Source organism: Cyprinus carpio, chromosome A3 (genome assembly GCF_018340385.1).
Source record: "Cyprinus carpio isolate SPL01 chromosome A3, ASM1834038v1, whole genome shotgun sequence".
Classification (NCBI taxonomy): domain Eukaryota; kingdom Metazoa; phylum Chordata; class Actinopteri; order Cypriniformes; family Cyprinidae; genus Cyprinus; species Cyprinus carpio.
The window spans coordinates 32,892,037-32,909,575 of NC_056574.1; the positions used below are offsets into that span (position 1 = coordinate 32,892,037).

Below are 17,539 nucleotides of genomic sequence, written 5' to 3' on the forward strand. Positions count from 1 at the left end.
TCGATATGAAGGTCGAATGGGCCCTAAGCATCCAGCCACATCACAAAGAGCCTCATCGAACCAACCTACTGAGAAAATCCCAGTTCAGTGCTGGAGATGCCGAGGCCAGCATCCTCCAGGCAAGTGTCCACACTATATCCCTCCACAGTTCCCTCAGTCATCTGCACACCAAGTTACCAGCAGCAAACATCCCTATTCATCTCCTCAGACAAGGGGTCAGTTTTCTAACAACTCCGTTACTGCTACAGAAATGCAGAAGCCTCCAACTAAAAACAAGAAAGCCTCTACCTCCACAAACCTTAATGCATCGATGACAGTACCTCAGCAGTTGGTTGTTCCCGTTCGCATTGCTGCATGGACTGGAAAAGCCATTGTTGATACTGGGGCAAGTTACACACTCATTCATGAAAGTCTCATGAAACAGCTCACATCACCAGATCAGCTTCATCCCTGGTCTCGTGGTCCTCTCTACCTAGCAAATGGAGAAGCAGAGATTCCATTAGGATGGATGAATACCACCATACAACTCCATCATCAAGACTTCACTATACCTGCTGTTGTTCTGTCATCACAAGCCCTCGCCTATGCTGTAGTCCTGGGGTTGGACTTTATTTTCTTCAGTGGAATGCAACTTAATGTCACAGATCAAAAATATTCTTTCAAGTTTGCCCCTGCAAAAGAGTACCCCTTTCAACCAGGTAATGCAAGTGTGCCAATTTTGAGTCCACAATCTGAATACCTGCAACAGAAGAAATCAACACACAATCTGTTCTTTGTTGAGTTCTATTCCCCCTCCATTCCCCCAACTGCTAATACACCAATCTGACCTTATGGACGAAAAAATGTTAATCAAAAATGCAGTAAATGAAGCTCATTTACCTCCAGATGGTAAACAACAGTTGCTCCACCTCCTGAAAAGCAACCCTCAGGTATGTACTCTCTGGACTGGATGCACTGATGTTCTGCAGCACCACATTTATACCACTTGTCAGGTACCCATTAAGCAAAAACCATACCGTTTGTCCCCTGTTAAGCAACTTTCCATGGAGGAACAGCTTGAGGAAATGTTGATGCAAGGAATTGTTGAGCCATCCCACTCTGGTTGGGCCTCCCCAGTGGTCTTGGTACCCAAAAAGGATGGCAAACTTAGATTCTGTGTGGACTACAGAAAGGTAATTCTGTAACTGAAAGCGATGCTTACCCTCTTCCAAACATTACAGAAATCCTGGAGTCACTCTCTGGAGCAGCTATTTTCTCCACTATTGACCTCAACAGTGGTTATTGGCAGGTAGCAATGGACCCCAATAGCAAAGCCAAGACTGCCTTCATCACTCCTGCAGGTCTCTATCAATTTAATGTTATGCCATTTGGTCTCAAAAATGCTCCCGCCACTTTCCAGAGACTTATGGAAACAGTCCTGGGGGAACTAAGGAGAAAAATATGCTTTGTCTATATAGACGATATAATCATTCACTCACCTACAATCACTCAGCACTTTCATGACCTTCAGACTGTCCTCCACAGATTGGAGACTGCTGGTCTAACTATTAATCTGAAGAAGAGCAAGTTCTGTCTTCAAGAAATCACCTTTCTAGGACATGTTTTAAGCATTCACGGCATCTCAGCAGACCCATGTAAGACTGAGGCCATACATGCCTACCCCGTGCCTAGAAACCTGAAGGAGGTTCAAAGGTTCCTCGGACTGGCTGGGTGGTATCATCGGTTTGTCCCGAACTTTTCAAGGATAGCCGAACCCCTCAACTCACTAAAAAAGAAAGGACATCGGTTTGAATGGACAACTCCATGCCAACAAGCATTTGAGCAGTTAAAATCTTGCCTCACTTCACCCATCCTTGGCCATCCAGATCTTCAGCTCCCCTTCAAAGTTTACACCGATGCCAGTGACACTGGTTTGGGTGCTATTCTGGCACAACGGAAAGACCAGGGCAAAGAGGAGGTCATTGCCTATGCGAGTAGAACCCTAACAGGAGCTGAACTTAATTATACAGCAACGGAAAAAGAATGTCTGGCAGTCGTATGGGCTTTGGAAAAATGGCAACACTACCTGGAACACAAACTCTTCACAGTTGTCACTGACCACTCTGCACTACAATGGGTCATGGGTTCCACCAAAACCACCAGCCGACTCATCCGTTGGGTCCTGCGACTGCAAAAATTTGATTTTATCATTGAGTACAGAAAAGGGAAACTCAATGTAGCCCCAGATGCATTATCTAGGTCTTCACCGATCTCGAGCTGCAGTCTGTACACTAGCCACAAGGAGTCAGACATGCCATTGTCAGATGTTATCCTGTGGGAGGAACAGCACAAAGACCCTGAGGTCACAAAACTATTGCAAGCAGTTGCAGAGAACCGTGCAAGTTTGATGGACCAATATGAAGTTGTTGAGGACAAATTATATCAGAAAACTTACCTACCAAATAACCAGTTGCACTACCGAGTGTATGTACCCAGTAGTCTTCGGCCCTGTCTGTTGCAGCATTACCACTCCAGTCCTCTTAGTGGCCATGGAGGAATCTACAAAACATACAAACGACTCCAAGAAGTAGCATTCTGGCCAGGCATGTGGTCTGATGTAAAACATCATGTGAAAACCTGTGTGAAATGTCAAATAATAAAACATGACAATCAAAAACCTGCTGGGAAATTGCAGCAAACCACTACCACTCACCCAAACCAAATGCTGGGAGTTGACATCATGGGTCCACTACCAAGAAGTACAAACCAAAATGAGTACTTGCTTGTGTTTGTTGATTATTATTCTCGATGGGTTGAGCTGTTCCCCATGCGTAAATCCACTGCCCAGAATGTTGCCTCTATCTTCAGAAAAGAAATCCTGACTCGATGGGGTGTACCCGATTTCATCCTCTCAGACAGGGGCGTCCAGTTTGTCTCATCTGTCTTCAGAGAGTTGTGTGGAAATTGGAGTATTACTCCTAAATTAACTACCGCATATCATCCACAAAGTAACATAACTGAACGAGTGAATCGTACTCTCAAAAGTATGATGGCAGCATACGTGGACGATAACCACAAGAAATGGGACCAGTTCTTACCTGAATTCCGGTTTGCTTTAAATTCAGCCATACAAGAAACCACTGGACTGTCTCCAGCAGAGCTACAGCTTGGCAGAAAACTTCAAGGTCCAATGGACAAGATGCTCGATAGGGCTAATTTAACCCCAGATGCTGCTTCCTACGATGTGGTCCAGCATCTTCATCACTTACAAGCCCAAGCCAAAGAAAACAGTAGGAAAGCAAAATTGAGACAACTGAGAAATTACAACAAACAGAGAAGAGATTTAACATTCAAGAGCAAGGATCGTGTATGGTTGCGTAACTTCCCACAGTCCAGTGCACAACATAATTTTAGTGCAAAACTAGCACCAAAGTGGAAGGGACCTTACCGTATTCTGAAGCAGCTGGGTCCTTTGAACTATAAAATAGCCCTGGAAGACACCGGAGAAGATGTCCGTATAGCACATGTCTGTAATTTAAAAATGTGTTTTCCAACAGCCGAGGAATTGGAGTCCCAGGAAACACAAAAACTCCTTGACCTGTTTCAAGAAGCCTCTGATGAGGAAGAAGAATTTCTAGGTTTCTAATCCATGCTTTCTTTTAAACAACCATAGGTTGTTTTCTTCAAGGGAGGGAGAGTGTGGCAGTGAAAAACTTCGGGCCACCGTATCTTTGGTTTACTTTCGTTTTCACTTGGAATGACTGGGCGGAGTTTTCAATTAACGGCGGAAGGATGGAGGATATAAAGGAGATGTGACGTACCTGAGAGAAGGGCGTCATCAGAAAGTTTGTGTGCAAGGTTTACAGGGGCATTGTTAGGAGTTCATGGATTCCAGTGAGGAGTAAAAATACGGCCGCTTGGAGTATCTTTCCCTGTGAGTGATGTTTGAGCGGCGTGGAGTTTGACTAAACTTAAGCGTGATGCTCCCAGACCGTCTGTATTGGTGGAATATTCCAACAAAAAGCTGGCCGTTCATCCTCCTGTCCTGGTGTCTGACGACAACCTGCTGTTTCAGCTTCCTTCACGTTTGCAAACTGGGTCAGTAGCCTACTTGTACGCCACCCCATTTCACACATTACTTCACACATACCCCCTCACATTAAAGTCCTATTCTGTATGCTTTTTATTTTCATGATTATGCAAATGTTATTTTTGCTCTTTAAGACTGTTGGTTGATATTGTTCAGATTTAAGAAACAATAACAAGTTTTATTTAATGTTTCTTTCTTTCTTTCTTTCTCTCTCTCTCTCTCTCTCTCTCTCTCATCTTTTTCTATGGTCAATTTATGAATGAACTTGGACGTGAAACTGCCACTATGGAAAATAATAGAATGACGCGGTTTTCTGCACGTACATCTCAACTTCACGTGTCAAGTGAAAAGTTGTGAGCTTTGTTTTTTTATGACCTTTTTTGTCATGTTTTTTTTTTCTCATGGACATTATGGAATAAATTTCCCTTGTGAATTATTCCTTGGACTAATCTTCAATATTATTATTATTATTGTAACAGGTGGGTTTTTTTTGCTATCCTGGGTTAACTTAAAAAAATTTTTGACAGGATTTATCTTGTCTGGCGCCCGAAAATTTTCTTTAAAAGCGTTTATTTGAGCTAGGGCGGCCACCACCGTTACAAGATACAATAGATTTCTATTGCATATCTGACAGTGTAACATTAAGCAGAAGTATTTCGAACGATTTAAACCTGTATCCTGTTTTCTGAGTAACATTGAGAATATCACTATGTATTGTTGCAACACCTCCCCCACGACCAGTCTGACGGGGCTCATGCTTATAACAGTAGTTTGGTGGAGTAGACTCTTTTAGACCAATATATTCATTTGGTTTGAGCCAGGTTTCAGTCAAGCAGAGTACATCTAAACTTTAATATCTGAACTAAATGATCTGTGATCATTTCATTTACAATAACTGCTTTGGCTGGAGTGATCTAATGATTTTGAGCCCAAACTTATTATTATTTTTTTTTTTGTTTATTAATTTTGCATTTTTCTGGTTAAATCACAATCAGATTTTTTTCTAGAACATGCATTAAATTTATATTTTGACCTCACTATTCGGGGAACAGACCAGTATGATTTAAAACAAAAAAAACCTGAAAATATTTGTTAATGTACATTTTTTCTGTAACTAAGATGAGACGTTGACGAGCTAAAACTAATATCTCATGATAAAAACTATGACGAAATTTACGCTGCGTCTTCGTTAATAAGACGAGATGGGACTATAATGTTATTTGAGGTCTACCGGATATTAAAAATACAGTCGGACTCGTAACACAAAAAGGTTGCAGGTTCAAGTCTCATACCGGCAGGGATTGTAGGTGGGGGAGTGAATGTACAGCGCTTTCTCCAAACTTCAGTACCACGACTGAGGTTCTCTTGAGCAAGGCACCCAACCCCCAACTGCAAAAAATGGCTGCTCACTGCTCCGGGTGTGTGTTCACGGTGTGTGTGATCACTGCTGTGTGTGTGCACTTTGGATGGGTTAAATGCAGAGCACGAATTCTGAGTATGGGTCACCATACTTTTTATCACTTTCCTAATAAAGTACCCATCCGAGTCATTAATGTTAACCAACAAAAGATGTTAAATAAATATGTAAAGTGAACCTACTGTATCTGAAAAATGAGTTTAATTTGTATTAGAGTTTAATATCTCTTTCGTATTTGTCTTATTGTCTTATTCTGCATCTTTCAAAAACAATAAATTATATATATTATATATGAACAACTATAATTTTTTATAAGTTGCTCCCTTTTCACTACTGTTAAAGGTATAGTTCACCCAAAAATGAAAATTGTCATCATTTATTCAAGTTTTTCCAAATTCAATACTTGATTCAAATTTCTCATAAGCTTAATTGATTAGGTCTAAAGAGAGAATAATTAATTACTATTTTTGTTTGAAGACTACATATAATGACTAAAAGTTTAAAAAAATGCAATGACTTTTCATAGACTAAAACTATGAAAGACACAAAAGACTAAAATGTGACTAAGACTATTAAGCATTTTCGTCTCAACATAAAGACTAATGCTAAATCAAAAATGCCTCTCAAAATTAACACTGGAACAGTTACAGTCTTTATTGATTGGACAGTGCAAGTACTTCTTTTTAAGTGGGTAGAACAAAAGCCATCATAGCAGTTATTTGAGAATTGGCTTACTAGTCAATGGAGTGTAGAGTCCTGGAGATGTTGTCCGACAGGAGTTCTGCTTCGACTCTGCTGGGGTGCAGGCCATCAGCACGAAAAAGCCTAGGACGCTCCCAGAAAAGATTCCAATTATTAACAAAGAGCAGTTTCTGTTCTTTACACCATGACAATAACCATTCATTTAGAGCAAAATGTCTACCGAACCTTTCGTGTCCTCGTCGATACATGGGAAGAGGTCCTGACATGATGATCATCGTGCAGGCGATATGCTGCACACTGTCTCGATCAGGCTCCTGAAGTCCCTCTTTAGAGTCTGCGTCTGCCGCAGCTTGGTATCGTTAACCCCGGTGTGAAGCACGACCGCTCCGATGCTCTCGTCACCCTTCAGGATCACGGGTATCTGTGCAGAAATATCAAGAACACGAGCACCAGGGAAACAGTGAGTGTGCACATTACCTTCAGCTAACATAGCGCGAACGTGCCGGACAATGGAGTCTCTGACGAACACAGAGTTGTGTTCTGTCTCGTGAAGTGGAGCAAATAGGTTTCCAGTGGAGATCACAAAGACCGGAGGCGGCGGGGGGAGAGAGGTTGTCGCCCAGGACCTGGCTCATGTCTTACACTGTGGCACAGGGTGAAGGACATCTGGGAAGATTGCATCCTGGGTACACCGGGCCTGTGCAGAGAACCACACAGAGTAGAGGGGGTGGGAGAGTTAGCAGCGTGCTGTATACTTACACCGGACTTACAACGTCAACCCCTGAATGTTTCCAGCACGGCTCTCCGCTCTCTCAGCTGAGCCTGCTTCTCCATGAGGTCACGGATCTGCTTCTCCACGGCCTCCAGCTCCTTATTAGAAATAAACAAACTAGAGAATAGGGGAAAATACAAAATAAAAAATACAAAAAAATCTTAAGATACCAGAATTTGTTTACAATGAACAATCAAAACGTGTTTGAAACAGTGGTTTGAAATAGTTTCAGCCCATTTTAGACTGCGTGCAAGTGACGTCACTGACAGACTCTACAGTGCAGACTTTTAGGTTAAATCAATTAGCTTACTTCCATTTATCTATCGCTCTTTGTCAGACGCGTGGTTTTGTTGTGTGTGACGTCACCGCGGCGCCATTTTTGAGGTATCGCTATTGACTGAAACAACCACGATTACAAGAATAGAAGTAAATAATAGAATAAATAACTAATATAACTACTTAGATAACTATCTAGATAATAAGTAAATATAAGCAAATATAACTCGCAAACCTGGAGAAGCAAAAGAAGATTGAGAAAAGGCCGTACCGAGATAAACTCAATAAAGATGCCAGGGACCGTTATTTGGAGAAATTGTCATCCATTCATAACATAGATCCATATGACCTGACTGCATTAAGTTGGAGTGCTGACCCCGCATTGCTACCTTCATCCTCATACTTAGACATTGTAAATTATCTTGTTTATGGTATAAGCGCATATACCAGTGAACAATTTAAAAACTATAAATCTCTGGAAGCCCACGGACATTTCACAAATGGCTGGGTACAGGATTTATTTACATTCCGACCGAAGGACTGCGACAACACAGTAGTAACAGCAAAAGTATGTTTGCTGTAATGATGATGATGATGATGATGATAATGTCATGTTAACTGTTTATGACTGATTAAGGATGGTTTTGTTTAGTTTTAGTTTGAACGTGTCAAATAAATTGTTACAAATAAATTGTTATACTATACTCTCTTTCATGAATTTTTTTCTTTATTGTATAAATTACACAAACCAATACCTAACACAATAAAACAGAAACATTGTTCCAATAAAATAAGTAATCATCATGAAACAAATTGTCTGATATATTACTGAACTGCAGCCAAAGTAAGTTGTTGTTATCAAAAGATCTTGCACTCACAACGGCTGAATGACACACCACTCAAGCCCTGGGTCATCATCAGCTTATCAGGTGCCATAACTTCTGGTCACTGCACATGTATGGCAGGAATAGCCGAAACATGCACACATGTTGCAGCTTTGCTCTTCAAGTTGGAAGCAGTGGTCAGATGCAGAGAGACAACAACAGTTACTGGCCAACCTGCATACTGGATGATACCAAGTAACATTACAAAAGTGAGAGCGGAGGTAGGACACAGAATAGACTTTACTTCTGCAAAAGCAAAAAGAAAGTGTCTTAATAATCTCCTGGATGGTGAGGTAGCAAGCATACATGCTTTAAGGACTTCATCGAACATGTGTAGGTTCAATACTGTAACACAGGAGCAGTGGGAATCATATCTTGCACAACTGCAGAAAGTATCTCCAAAAGCTGCAATTCTGTCAACTTTGCCCGTTTATTGTGATGCTTTTACAGACCCAGTACAGCCGTTCTCAGCACCAGATTCACTGCGAAGTCTACGCAATAAAAAAATGCATGGCAGTGAACTGTCTGTCTTGCGCCAGTACTGCAAAACCATAGCAAGTAAGGTAAATGTTACACCTGAGCAGGCTGAGTTCATTGAAAGACAGACCAGAAAGTAGCACAAATGCTCATCTTGGTTTCACTTGCGCACTGGGAGAATTACTGCATCCAAAATGCATTCAGTCTTTGTGTCTGACTTTGACAACCCTGCGCTGTCTACAGTGAGAGCAGTTTGTTACCCCAACAATAGTTCTACAAACCAGTGTCCTGCTACTGCATGGGGAAGACAAAATGAGGAAAATGGGAGGACACAGTATAAACTGCAAACCATGAAACATCGCTGTGACATGCAAGTTAGTGAGTGTGGTTTCATCATAAACCCCAAGTTTCCTCAGGTTGGAGCATCGCCAGATGGATTGGTGCAGTGTACCTGCTGTGGAAAAGGCTGCATCGAGATAAAGTGCCCGTATAAGTACCGTAACAGCACTGTGGAGGAAGCATGCAGCAGCAGCTGTGACAAAGACTTCTGTTTAGAAGTTGTGAGTGGTGAGCTAAAGCTAAAGGAGGGTAGTCCATACTACAAGCAAGTCCAGACACAAATTTTTGTGGCTGATGCAGAGTACTGCGATTTTATTTTGTGGACTTTAAAAGACTGCACTGTGTTGCACCTGACCCACAGCTCTGGAATAATGTTCTTAAAAAGGCACAGCAATTTTTTGAGTTTGTGTGTCTCCCTGAACTTGTAAGTTGTTACTTCACTCAGATGCCACTTAAAATTCCTGTTCCAGATGGGGAGAAAACTCAAGAGACCTCTAAAATAGTACAGAAGAAGGGCAGGAACAGCAGAAGTGTTGAGAAGTTGTGGTGCATTTGCCGTGGGCCAGAAAACAAGGACGACATGGTAGCCTGTGACAACCAAGAGTGCACAATTGTATGGTTTCATCTCACTTGTGTGGGGTTACAACATGCACCTGCCAAAGAAGACATTTGGATCTGTTCTCGTTGTTCCACATAAGCCCAAGCTGCTGTCTCGCATGTTAGATGTTTTCCTTCAAGCAAACACACTCAGATTTTTGTCAAAGTATTACTAGACACTTCTAGTAATAATAACTGTTCCCCTCTTGTTGACACAGTTCAGGTTACAAACACATTTTATCAAAAACACATTTACAAACACAGGTTATCAAAAACGTGTGTTGTAGAACATAAAATGCTACAAAAAGGCATGACCTAAAGTGAGTGTCTGCACTTTAATGTTTAAAGTTTAAAAGTTAATTAATGTTAATTCATGTAATGATTACTTGCATTCACAAATATATAAACTATATAATAAATATATAATATTCTGTTCATGTGCATCACTGATTTGCAGTTATCAATATTGTAATTGTCAAAATATGCAAGTATTGTTTTCATACTTCATTTAGCTGTCAAAGTGAATAACATAAAAACAAATTTATGAAAAATGTTGTCATACATGTTTTATTGTTAATGCAAGGCTGGTCAAGCAGGATCAAGCATCAGCACATTGCAATAGATTGCAAAAAGGGTTGAAAAACACTGTACTACACTACAGTTGGACATTGGTTTGTCAGCGCACAACAGACAGTGACAATCTTATCTAAAAATGTGATATCCTCACCTTCACATGGGAGGATCATGTTGATGGGAATGGTTTCCTGTTAAAATGTTATATTTTTGACAGATATTTCCAATCAATCTTTCAACATGGATTCTTAGGTGAGCTACTTTTCGTGTCTCCTCTACATCTCTTGCAGCTAGCTGACAGTAACCCTTTGTAAAGGCTGGGAGTTTGACCTCTGCTTTACTTAGTACTTTACTTTATCATCATTGTCTCCAAAAAAACTATCAGACATCCTGTGCTCATCAAGTTCACGTCGCAGCTGTCTTGTTTTCTTCCAACAGGCGGTTTACTTCTGCACCTCTGTGCACACATAAGTTGCATTCTGTTTGTGTCACTGCCATCCCCTGAGTGTTGTGGTTCTCTTCCTCAGTGTGTCGCTCACCATCTCCAGTCGTTTGTGTCTCCTCAGCATATGGCACATCTTCATCAGCCTCGTGTGTCTACTCAGTGTGTCGCTCACCATCTCCAGTCGCTTGTGTCTCCTCAGCATGTGGCACAGCATCTTCATCAGCCTTGTGTGTCTCCTCAGTGTGTCGCTCACCACCTCCTTCAGCTGGCTGCAGTGTGTTTTTTCTTTGCTCCCTCTTACTTCGTCTTGCAGAGCGTGTAGTGTTGGTGTGAGAGATTTTTGTGTGACCCAGATGGAGGGAGGGTGCCCAGTCTGGGTCAGTCTCCATCATCTCATATGCAGGGTGACCTGCAATAACATGAAAAAGGTTTTAACTTCATTACATGGGAAGAAAAGTGTTAACAATAATCTTAGATTATACTTAAGTATTAGTACAGACACTGAGCATAAGTAATTTAGCTAAAATGTAGAAAAATAACTAAAACAGTGCTGTACTTTTTTAGACTGCAAGTCACACCGAAGTGAAATTACATTTTTTGTGCAAAAACACAGCAAGTAACTTTCAAGCCTTATAAATTGTAAAATTAACTTTTTTTTCCATTCTAAATAATGTATTTAGTTGAAATTGCAGTTGAGTAAAGTAACGTTACAAAGTAAAGTACAAACCCCAAAAATAATAAAATGCTGTAGTGAAGTAAAATAATTATTTTATAGACTTGTATAAGACGATTGCATAACATTTTACAGTATAAACAATAAAAGAGTAATGTTAACCCGTTTCTCCCATGATCGCGGTTACATCCGTGCGTTGTTTGGAGCTATCTGTGCCAGAGAATTCATCCAAAACGACTCGTGGATAAAATGTTATATACTTCAAATTTGTCAACGTCACTTAAATGTCTTACCTTTATGAAAATGTCGAGAGCAGACATACATAAACGGAGATATGTTTCCAAAGGTGATGTTTTTGCGTCGCACAGCTCCAACCCAGGCCATCCGACGCCTCTTTGTTATGTCCACTACAAGCTGTCCATGTCCTTTCTTCAAACAGGGAAAACTAAAAAACCTTACCCTGCTGTTTAGTTTGTGACCCGTTCTGTCATGAGACTTACTATTGCAGCCTATCACACAACAAGAACGTACCATTTTATCACATTTAAGACCAACACAATCCTCCCAACTGAACACACTAGCATTGATACCTTACAAATGGCGGCTATACCCATAATGCATTTCGTGTTCCACGAGTGTGACGTCACCTGACAATGAGCGATTAACCTAATTGGTTTAAAATGTGCTTACCTTGTGTTTCACTTCTTCGTCTGCACAACTTTAGAATCTCCTGCAAACAATCTCCTCGATTCGGTATCTCCTGTAAACAATCTTCTTATCGTCTGTGTCCATTTAATACACATATTTTCATATTGCTGCTGATATCGTTCCTAATGAGGACGAGGAAGTGGGCGGGGCCGACCATATATGGAGAACGTGTGTGTGGAGAAGCGCGCGCAGTACCGCTCAGAAAAGTTTGGGGGCGCAGCTGAGCACTCCCTTCACACTCACACATTCAGGAATAAACGTGTGTTATGGGCCATCGCTGAAACTCCGCCCAGCACCTTCACAACAGCTCCTCTACTCATTTATATGGCTTTCCCTTATGGGGACCTGACTTTTGGTCCCCACAATGCAAGAGGTCCCCATGACGTGACTGTGTAAACAGACTCATGTCTCCACAACGTGATGAATACCAGAACACACACACACAGTGACTGACACACACACACACACACACACACACACACACACACACAAAAAAAAAAAAAAAAAAAATGACTGACACACACACACACACACACACACACACACACACACACACACACACACACACACACACACACACACACACAAGAGAAAAAGTGTATTCAACTGAACTTTAAATACATATTTTTGAAGCACTTAATCGTCTCAGTCTCTTTATTTCATGAAAATCAGTGTAATATGTTTTTGTTCAATAATATTTTGTGGTTATTATTTAGAATTTTAAGGAGATTTTATGATACTATACAATATTTATCTATTTTTATGAGCTATTTTATCCATTAAAATTAATTAAACACTTAGCATCTTCATTTTTGAGTCACATTTGCTTCTTGAAATATAACTCTTTTTTTCTTTATTATTCATGAAAATCAGTGTAATACATTTTTGTTCAATAATATTTTGTGGTTATTATTTATAATAAAAATGAGATTTTGTGATACTATGCGATATTTATCTTATTTTTATGAGCTATTTTATCCATTAACATTAATTAAACTCTTAGCATCTTCATTTTTGAGTCACATTTGCTTCTTGAAATATAACTTTTATTCATGAAAATCAGTGTAATATGTTTTAGTTCAATAATATGTTGTGGTCATTATTCAGAATTTTGAGGAGATTTTATGATACTATGCAAAATTTTTCTCATTTTTATGAGCTATTTTATACATTAAAATTAATTAAACGCTGAGCCTCTTCATTTTTGAGTCACATTTGCTTCTTGAAATATAACTCTTTTTTTATCTTCATGAAAATCAGTGTAATATGTTTTAGTTCAATAATATGTTGTGGTTATTATTCAGAATTTTGAGGAGATTTTATGATACTATACAACATTTATCTCATTTTTATGAGCTATTTTATACATTAAAATTAATTAAACACTGAGCCTCTTCATTTTTGAGTCACATTTGCTTCTTGAAATATAACTCTTTTTTTTTATTATTCAGGAAAATCAATGTAATATGTTTTTGTTCAATGATATTTTGTGGTTATTATTTAGAATTTTAAGGAGATTTTATGATACTATACAATATTTATCTATTTTTATGAGCTATTTTATCCATTAAAATTAATTAAACACTGAGCCTCTTCATTTTTGAGTCACATTTGCTTCTTGAAATATAACTCTTTTTTTTTATTATTCATGAAAATCAGTGTAATATATTTTTGTTCAATAATATTTTGTGGTTATTATTTAGAATATTGAGTTGATTTTATGATACTATACAATATTTATCTAATTTTTATGAGCTATTTTATCCATTAAAATTAATTAAACAGTGAGCCTCTTCATTTTTGAGTCACATTTGCTTCTTGAAATATAACTCTTTTTTTATTCATGAAAATCAGTGTAATATGTTTTAGTTCAATAATATGTTGTGGTTATTATTCAGAATTTTAAAGAGATTTTATGATACTATACAATATTTATCTCATTTTTATAAGCTATTGTATCTATTAAAATTAATTAAACACTGAGCCTCTTCATTTTTGAGACACATTTGCTTCTTGAAATATAACTCTTTTTTTTTCCAGAAAAAAACCATTGTAATATGTTTTTGTTCAATAATATTTTGTGGATATTATTCAGAATTTTGAGGAGATTTTATGATACTATGCAATATTTATCTATTTTTATGAGCTATTTTATCCATTAAAATTTATTAAACGCTGAGCCTCTTCATTTTTGAGTCACATTTGCTTCTTGAAATATAACTCTTTTTTTATTCATGAAAATCAGTGTAATATGTTTTAGTTCAATAATATGTTGTGGTTATTATTCAGAATTTTGAGGAGATTTTATGATACTATGCAATATTTATCTAATTTTTATGAGCTTTTTTATCGATTAAAATTAATTAAACTGAGCCTCTTCATTTTTGAGTCACATTTGCTTCTTAAAATATAACTCTTTTTTTTCTTCATGAAAATCAATGTAATAAGTTTTTGTTCAATAATATTTTGTGGATATTATTCAGAATTTTGAGGAGATTTTATGATACTATGCAATATTTATCTAATTTTTATGAGCTATTTTATCCATTAAAATTAATTAAACACTGAGCCTCTTCATTTCTGAGACACATTTGCTTCTTGAAATATAACTCTTTTTTTTTTCTTCAGGTAAATCAATGTAATATGTTTTTGTTCAATACTATTTTGTGGTTATTATTTAGAATTTTGAGGAGATTTTATGATACTATGCAAAATTTTTCTCATTATTATGAGCTATTTTACTTATTAAAATTAATTAAACTCTGAGCCTCTTGATTTTTGAGTCACATTTGCTTCTTGAAATATAACTCTTTTTTTTTTTCAGGAAAATCAGTGTAATACGTTTTTATTTCAATAATATGTTGTGGTCATTATTCAGAATTTTGAGGAGATTTTATGATACTATGCAAATTTTTTCTCATTTTTATGAGCTATTTTATACATTAAAATTAATTAAACACTGAGCCTCTTCATTTTTGAGTCACATTTGCTTCTTGAAATATAACTCTTTTTTTTTTATTATTTAGGAAAATCAATGTAATATGTTTTTGTTCAATGATATTTTGTGGTTATTATTTAGAATTTTAAGGAGATTTTATGATACTATGCAATATTTATCTAATTTTTATGAGCTATTTTATCCATTAAAATTTATTAAACGCTGAGCCTCTTCATTTTTGAGTTACATTTGCTTCTTGAAATATAACTCTTTTTTTATTCATGAAAATCAGTGTAATATGTTTTAGTTCAATAATATGTTGTGGTTATTATTCAGAATTTTAAAGAGATTTTATGATACTATGCAATATTTATCTATTTTTTATGAGCTGTTTTATACATTAAAATTAATTAAACACTGAGCCTCTTCATTTTTGAGTCACATTTGCTTCTTGAAATATAACTCTTTTTTTATCTTCATGAAAATCAGTGTAATATGTTTTTGTTCAATAATATTTTGTGGATATTATTCAGAATTTTGGGGAGATTTTATGATACTATGCAATATTTATCTAATTTTTATGAGCTATTTTATACATTAAAATTAAACTGAGCCTCTTCATTTTTGAGTCACATTTGCTTCTTGAAATATAACTCTTTTTTTTTTATTCAGTAAACTCAGTGTAATATGTTTTTGTTCAATAATATTTTGTGGTTATTATTTCGAATTTTGAGGAGATTTTATGATACTATGCAAAATTTTTCTCATTATTATGAGCTATTTTACTTATTAAAAATAATTAAACACTGAGCCTCTTCATTTTTGAGTCACATTTGCTTCTTGAAATATAACTCTTTTTTTTTTTCTTCATGAAAATCAGTGTAATATGTTTTTGTTCAACAAAATTTTGTGGTTATTATTTAGAATTTTAAAGAGATTTTATGATACTATGCAATATTTATCTCATTTTTATGAGCTATTTTATCTATTAAAATTAATTAAACTCTGAGCCTCTTCATTTTTGAGACACATTTGCTTCTTGAAATATAACTCTTTTTACTCTCTCTCTCTCTCTCTCTCTCTCTCTCTCTATTTTCTACAGGGTAATCAATTTAATATATTTTTGTTCAGTAATATTTTTGTAGTCATTATTCATAATTATGTGGATATTTTATGATACTATGCAAAATTTATAAAATCTTTACGAGCTTTTTTCTCATTAAAATGAATTAAACTCTGGGCCCCTAAATAATTCATAATTCAGTACAATTGAAGCATAAAAGGTAAATTTATGGGTGTAAGCTACATAACTTTACAAACATTATGAAATAAATATCATTCATTTTACATTTACATTTAGTCATTTAGCAGACACTTTTATCCAAAGCGACTTACAAATGAGGACAATAGAAGCAATCAAAATCAACAAAAGAGCAATGATATACAAGTGCTATAACAAGTCTCAGTTAGCTTAAATGCAGTACACGCAGCAAGGGCTTTTAAATAATATAATAAATAAAAAACATAATATAGAAAAAGAATACAGAAAGAAAACAAAAGAGGTCTTTTTTATTTTGTTAATTGTATAATAAATGAAAAGAAAACAGATAGAATACAAAAAGATTAGAAAGTTTTTTTTTTTTTAAGAGTAGAATTAGAATAGTGAGTGCTAAAGCTAGAGGGTTAAATAAAGATGGAAGAGATGTGTTTTAAGCCGTTCTTGAAGATGGCTAAGGACTCTGCTGCTGGGACTGAGTTGGGCAGGTCATTCCACCAGGAAGGAACATTTAATTTAAAAGTCTGTGAAAGTGACTTTATGCTTCTTTGGGATGGCACAATCAAGCGACGTTGACTTGCAGAACACAAGCTTCTAGAGGGCACATAAGTCTGAAGTAATGAATTTAGGTAAAGGGGTGCAGAGCCAGTGGTGGTTTTGTTGGCAAACATCAATGCCTTGAATTTTATGTGAGCAGCTATTGGTAGCCAGTGCAAATTGATAAACAGAGGTGTGACATGCATTCTTTTTGGCTCATAAAAAATGAATCTTGCTGCTGCATGCTGGATTAATTGTAAAGGTTTGATAGAACTGGCTGGAAGACCTGTCAAGAGAGCATTGCAATAGTCCAGCCTGGACAGAACAAGAGCTTGAACAAGGAGTTGTGAAGCATGTTCCGAAAGAAAGGGCCTGATCTTCTTGATGGTGAATAAAGCAAATCTGCAGGACCGGACAGTTTTAGCAATGTGGTCTGAGAAAGTCAGCTGATCATCAATCATAATTTCAAGGTTTCTGGCTGTTTTTGAAGGAGTTATGGTTGGTGTGCCTTACTGGATGGTGAAATTCTGATGAAACAATGGGTTTGGTGGAGCTACAAGCAGTTCTGTCTTGGCAAGGTTGAGTTGAAGGTGATGGTCCTTCATCCAGCAAGAAATGTCTGTAAGACAAGCTGAGATGCTAGCAGCTATTGTCGGATCATCAGGATGGAATGAGTGGTAGGAGTTGAGTGTCATTAGCATAGCAGTGGTATGAAAAGCCATGTTTCTGAATGACAGAACATAATGATGCCATTTAAACAGAGAAGAGAAGTGGTCCAAGAACTGAGCCCTGAGGCACCCCACTAGTTAGATGTTGCGACTTGGACACCTCACCTCTCCAAGATACTTTGAAGGAC

General features: G+C 37.2%; 1 protein-coding gene across 1 annotated transcript; it reads right to left on the reverse strand.

The window, feature by feature from the left end:
• Positions 1–10,318: 10,318 nt before the first annotated feature.
• On the reverse strand, positions 10,319–11,880 carry LOC122138437. Its single transcript, XM_042730830.1, has 3 exons — positions 11,518–11,880; positions 10,724–10,960; positions 10,319–10,645 (listed from the first exon to the last, which is right to left on the reverse strand). The coding sequence occupies exons 1-3, from the start codon at positions 11,756–11,758 to the stop codon at positions 10,512–10,514; spliced, it is 612 nt and encodes a 203-aa protein (XP_042586764.1). The 5' UTR covers positions 11,759–11,880; the 3' UTR covers positions 10,319–10,511.
• Positions 11,881–17,539: the final 5,659 nt, after the last annotated feature.

Bases quoted from the DNA above. Each gene is read 5' to 3' on its own strand.
- LOC122138437 (XM_042730830.1), bottom strand. From the start codon at position 11,758: ATGGTACGTTCTTGTTGTGTGATAGGCTGCAATAGTAAGTCTCATGAC. The intron at 10,961-11,517 runs GTAAGACATTTA...ATGTTATTGCAG, and splicing joins CTCTCGACATTTTCATAAAG to GTCACCCTGCATATGAGATG. The intron at 10,646-10,723 runs GTGAGCGACACA...CGACTGGAGATG, and splicing joins GACACAAGCGACTGGAGATG to GTGAGCGACACACTGAGGAA.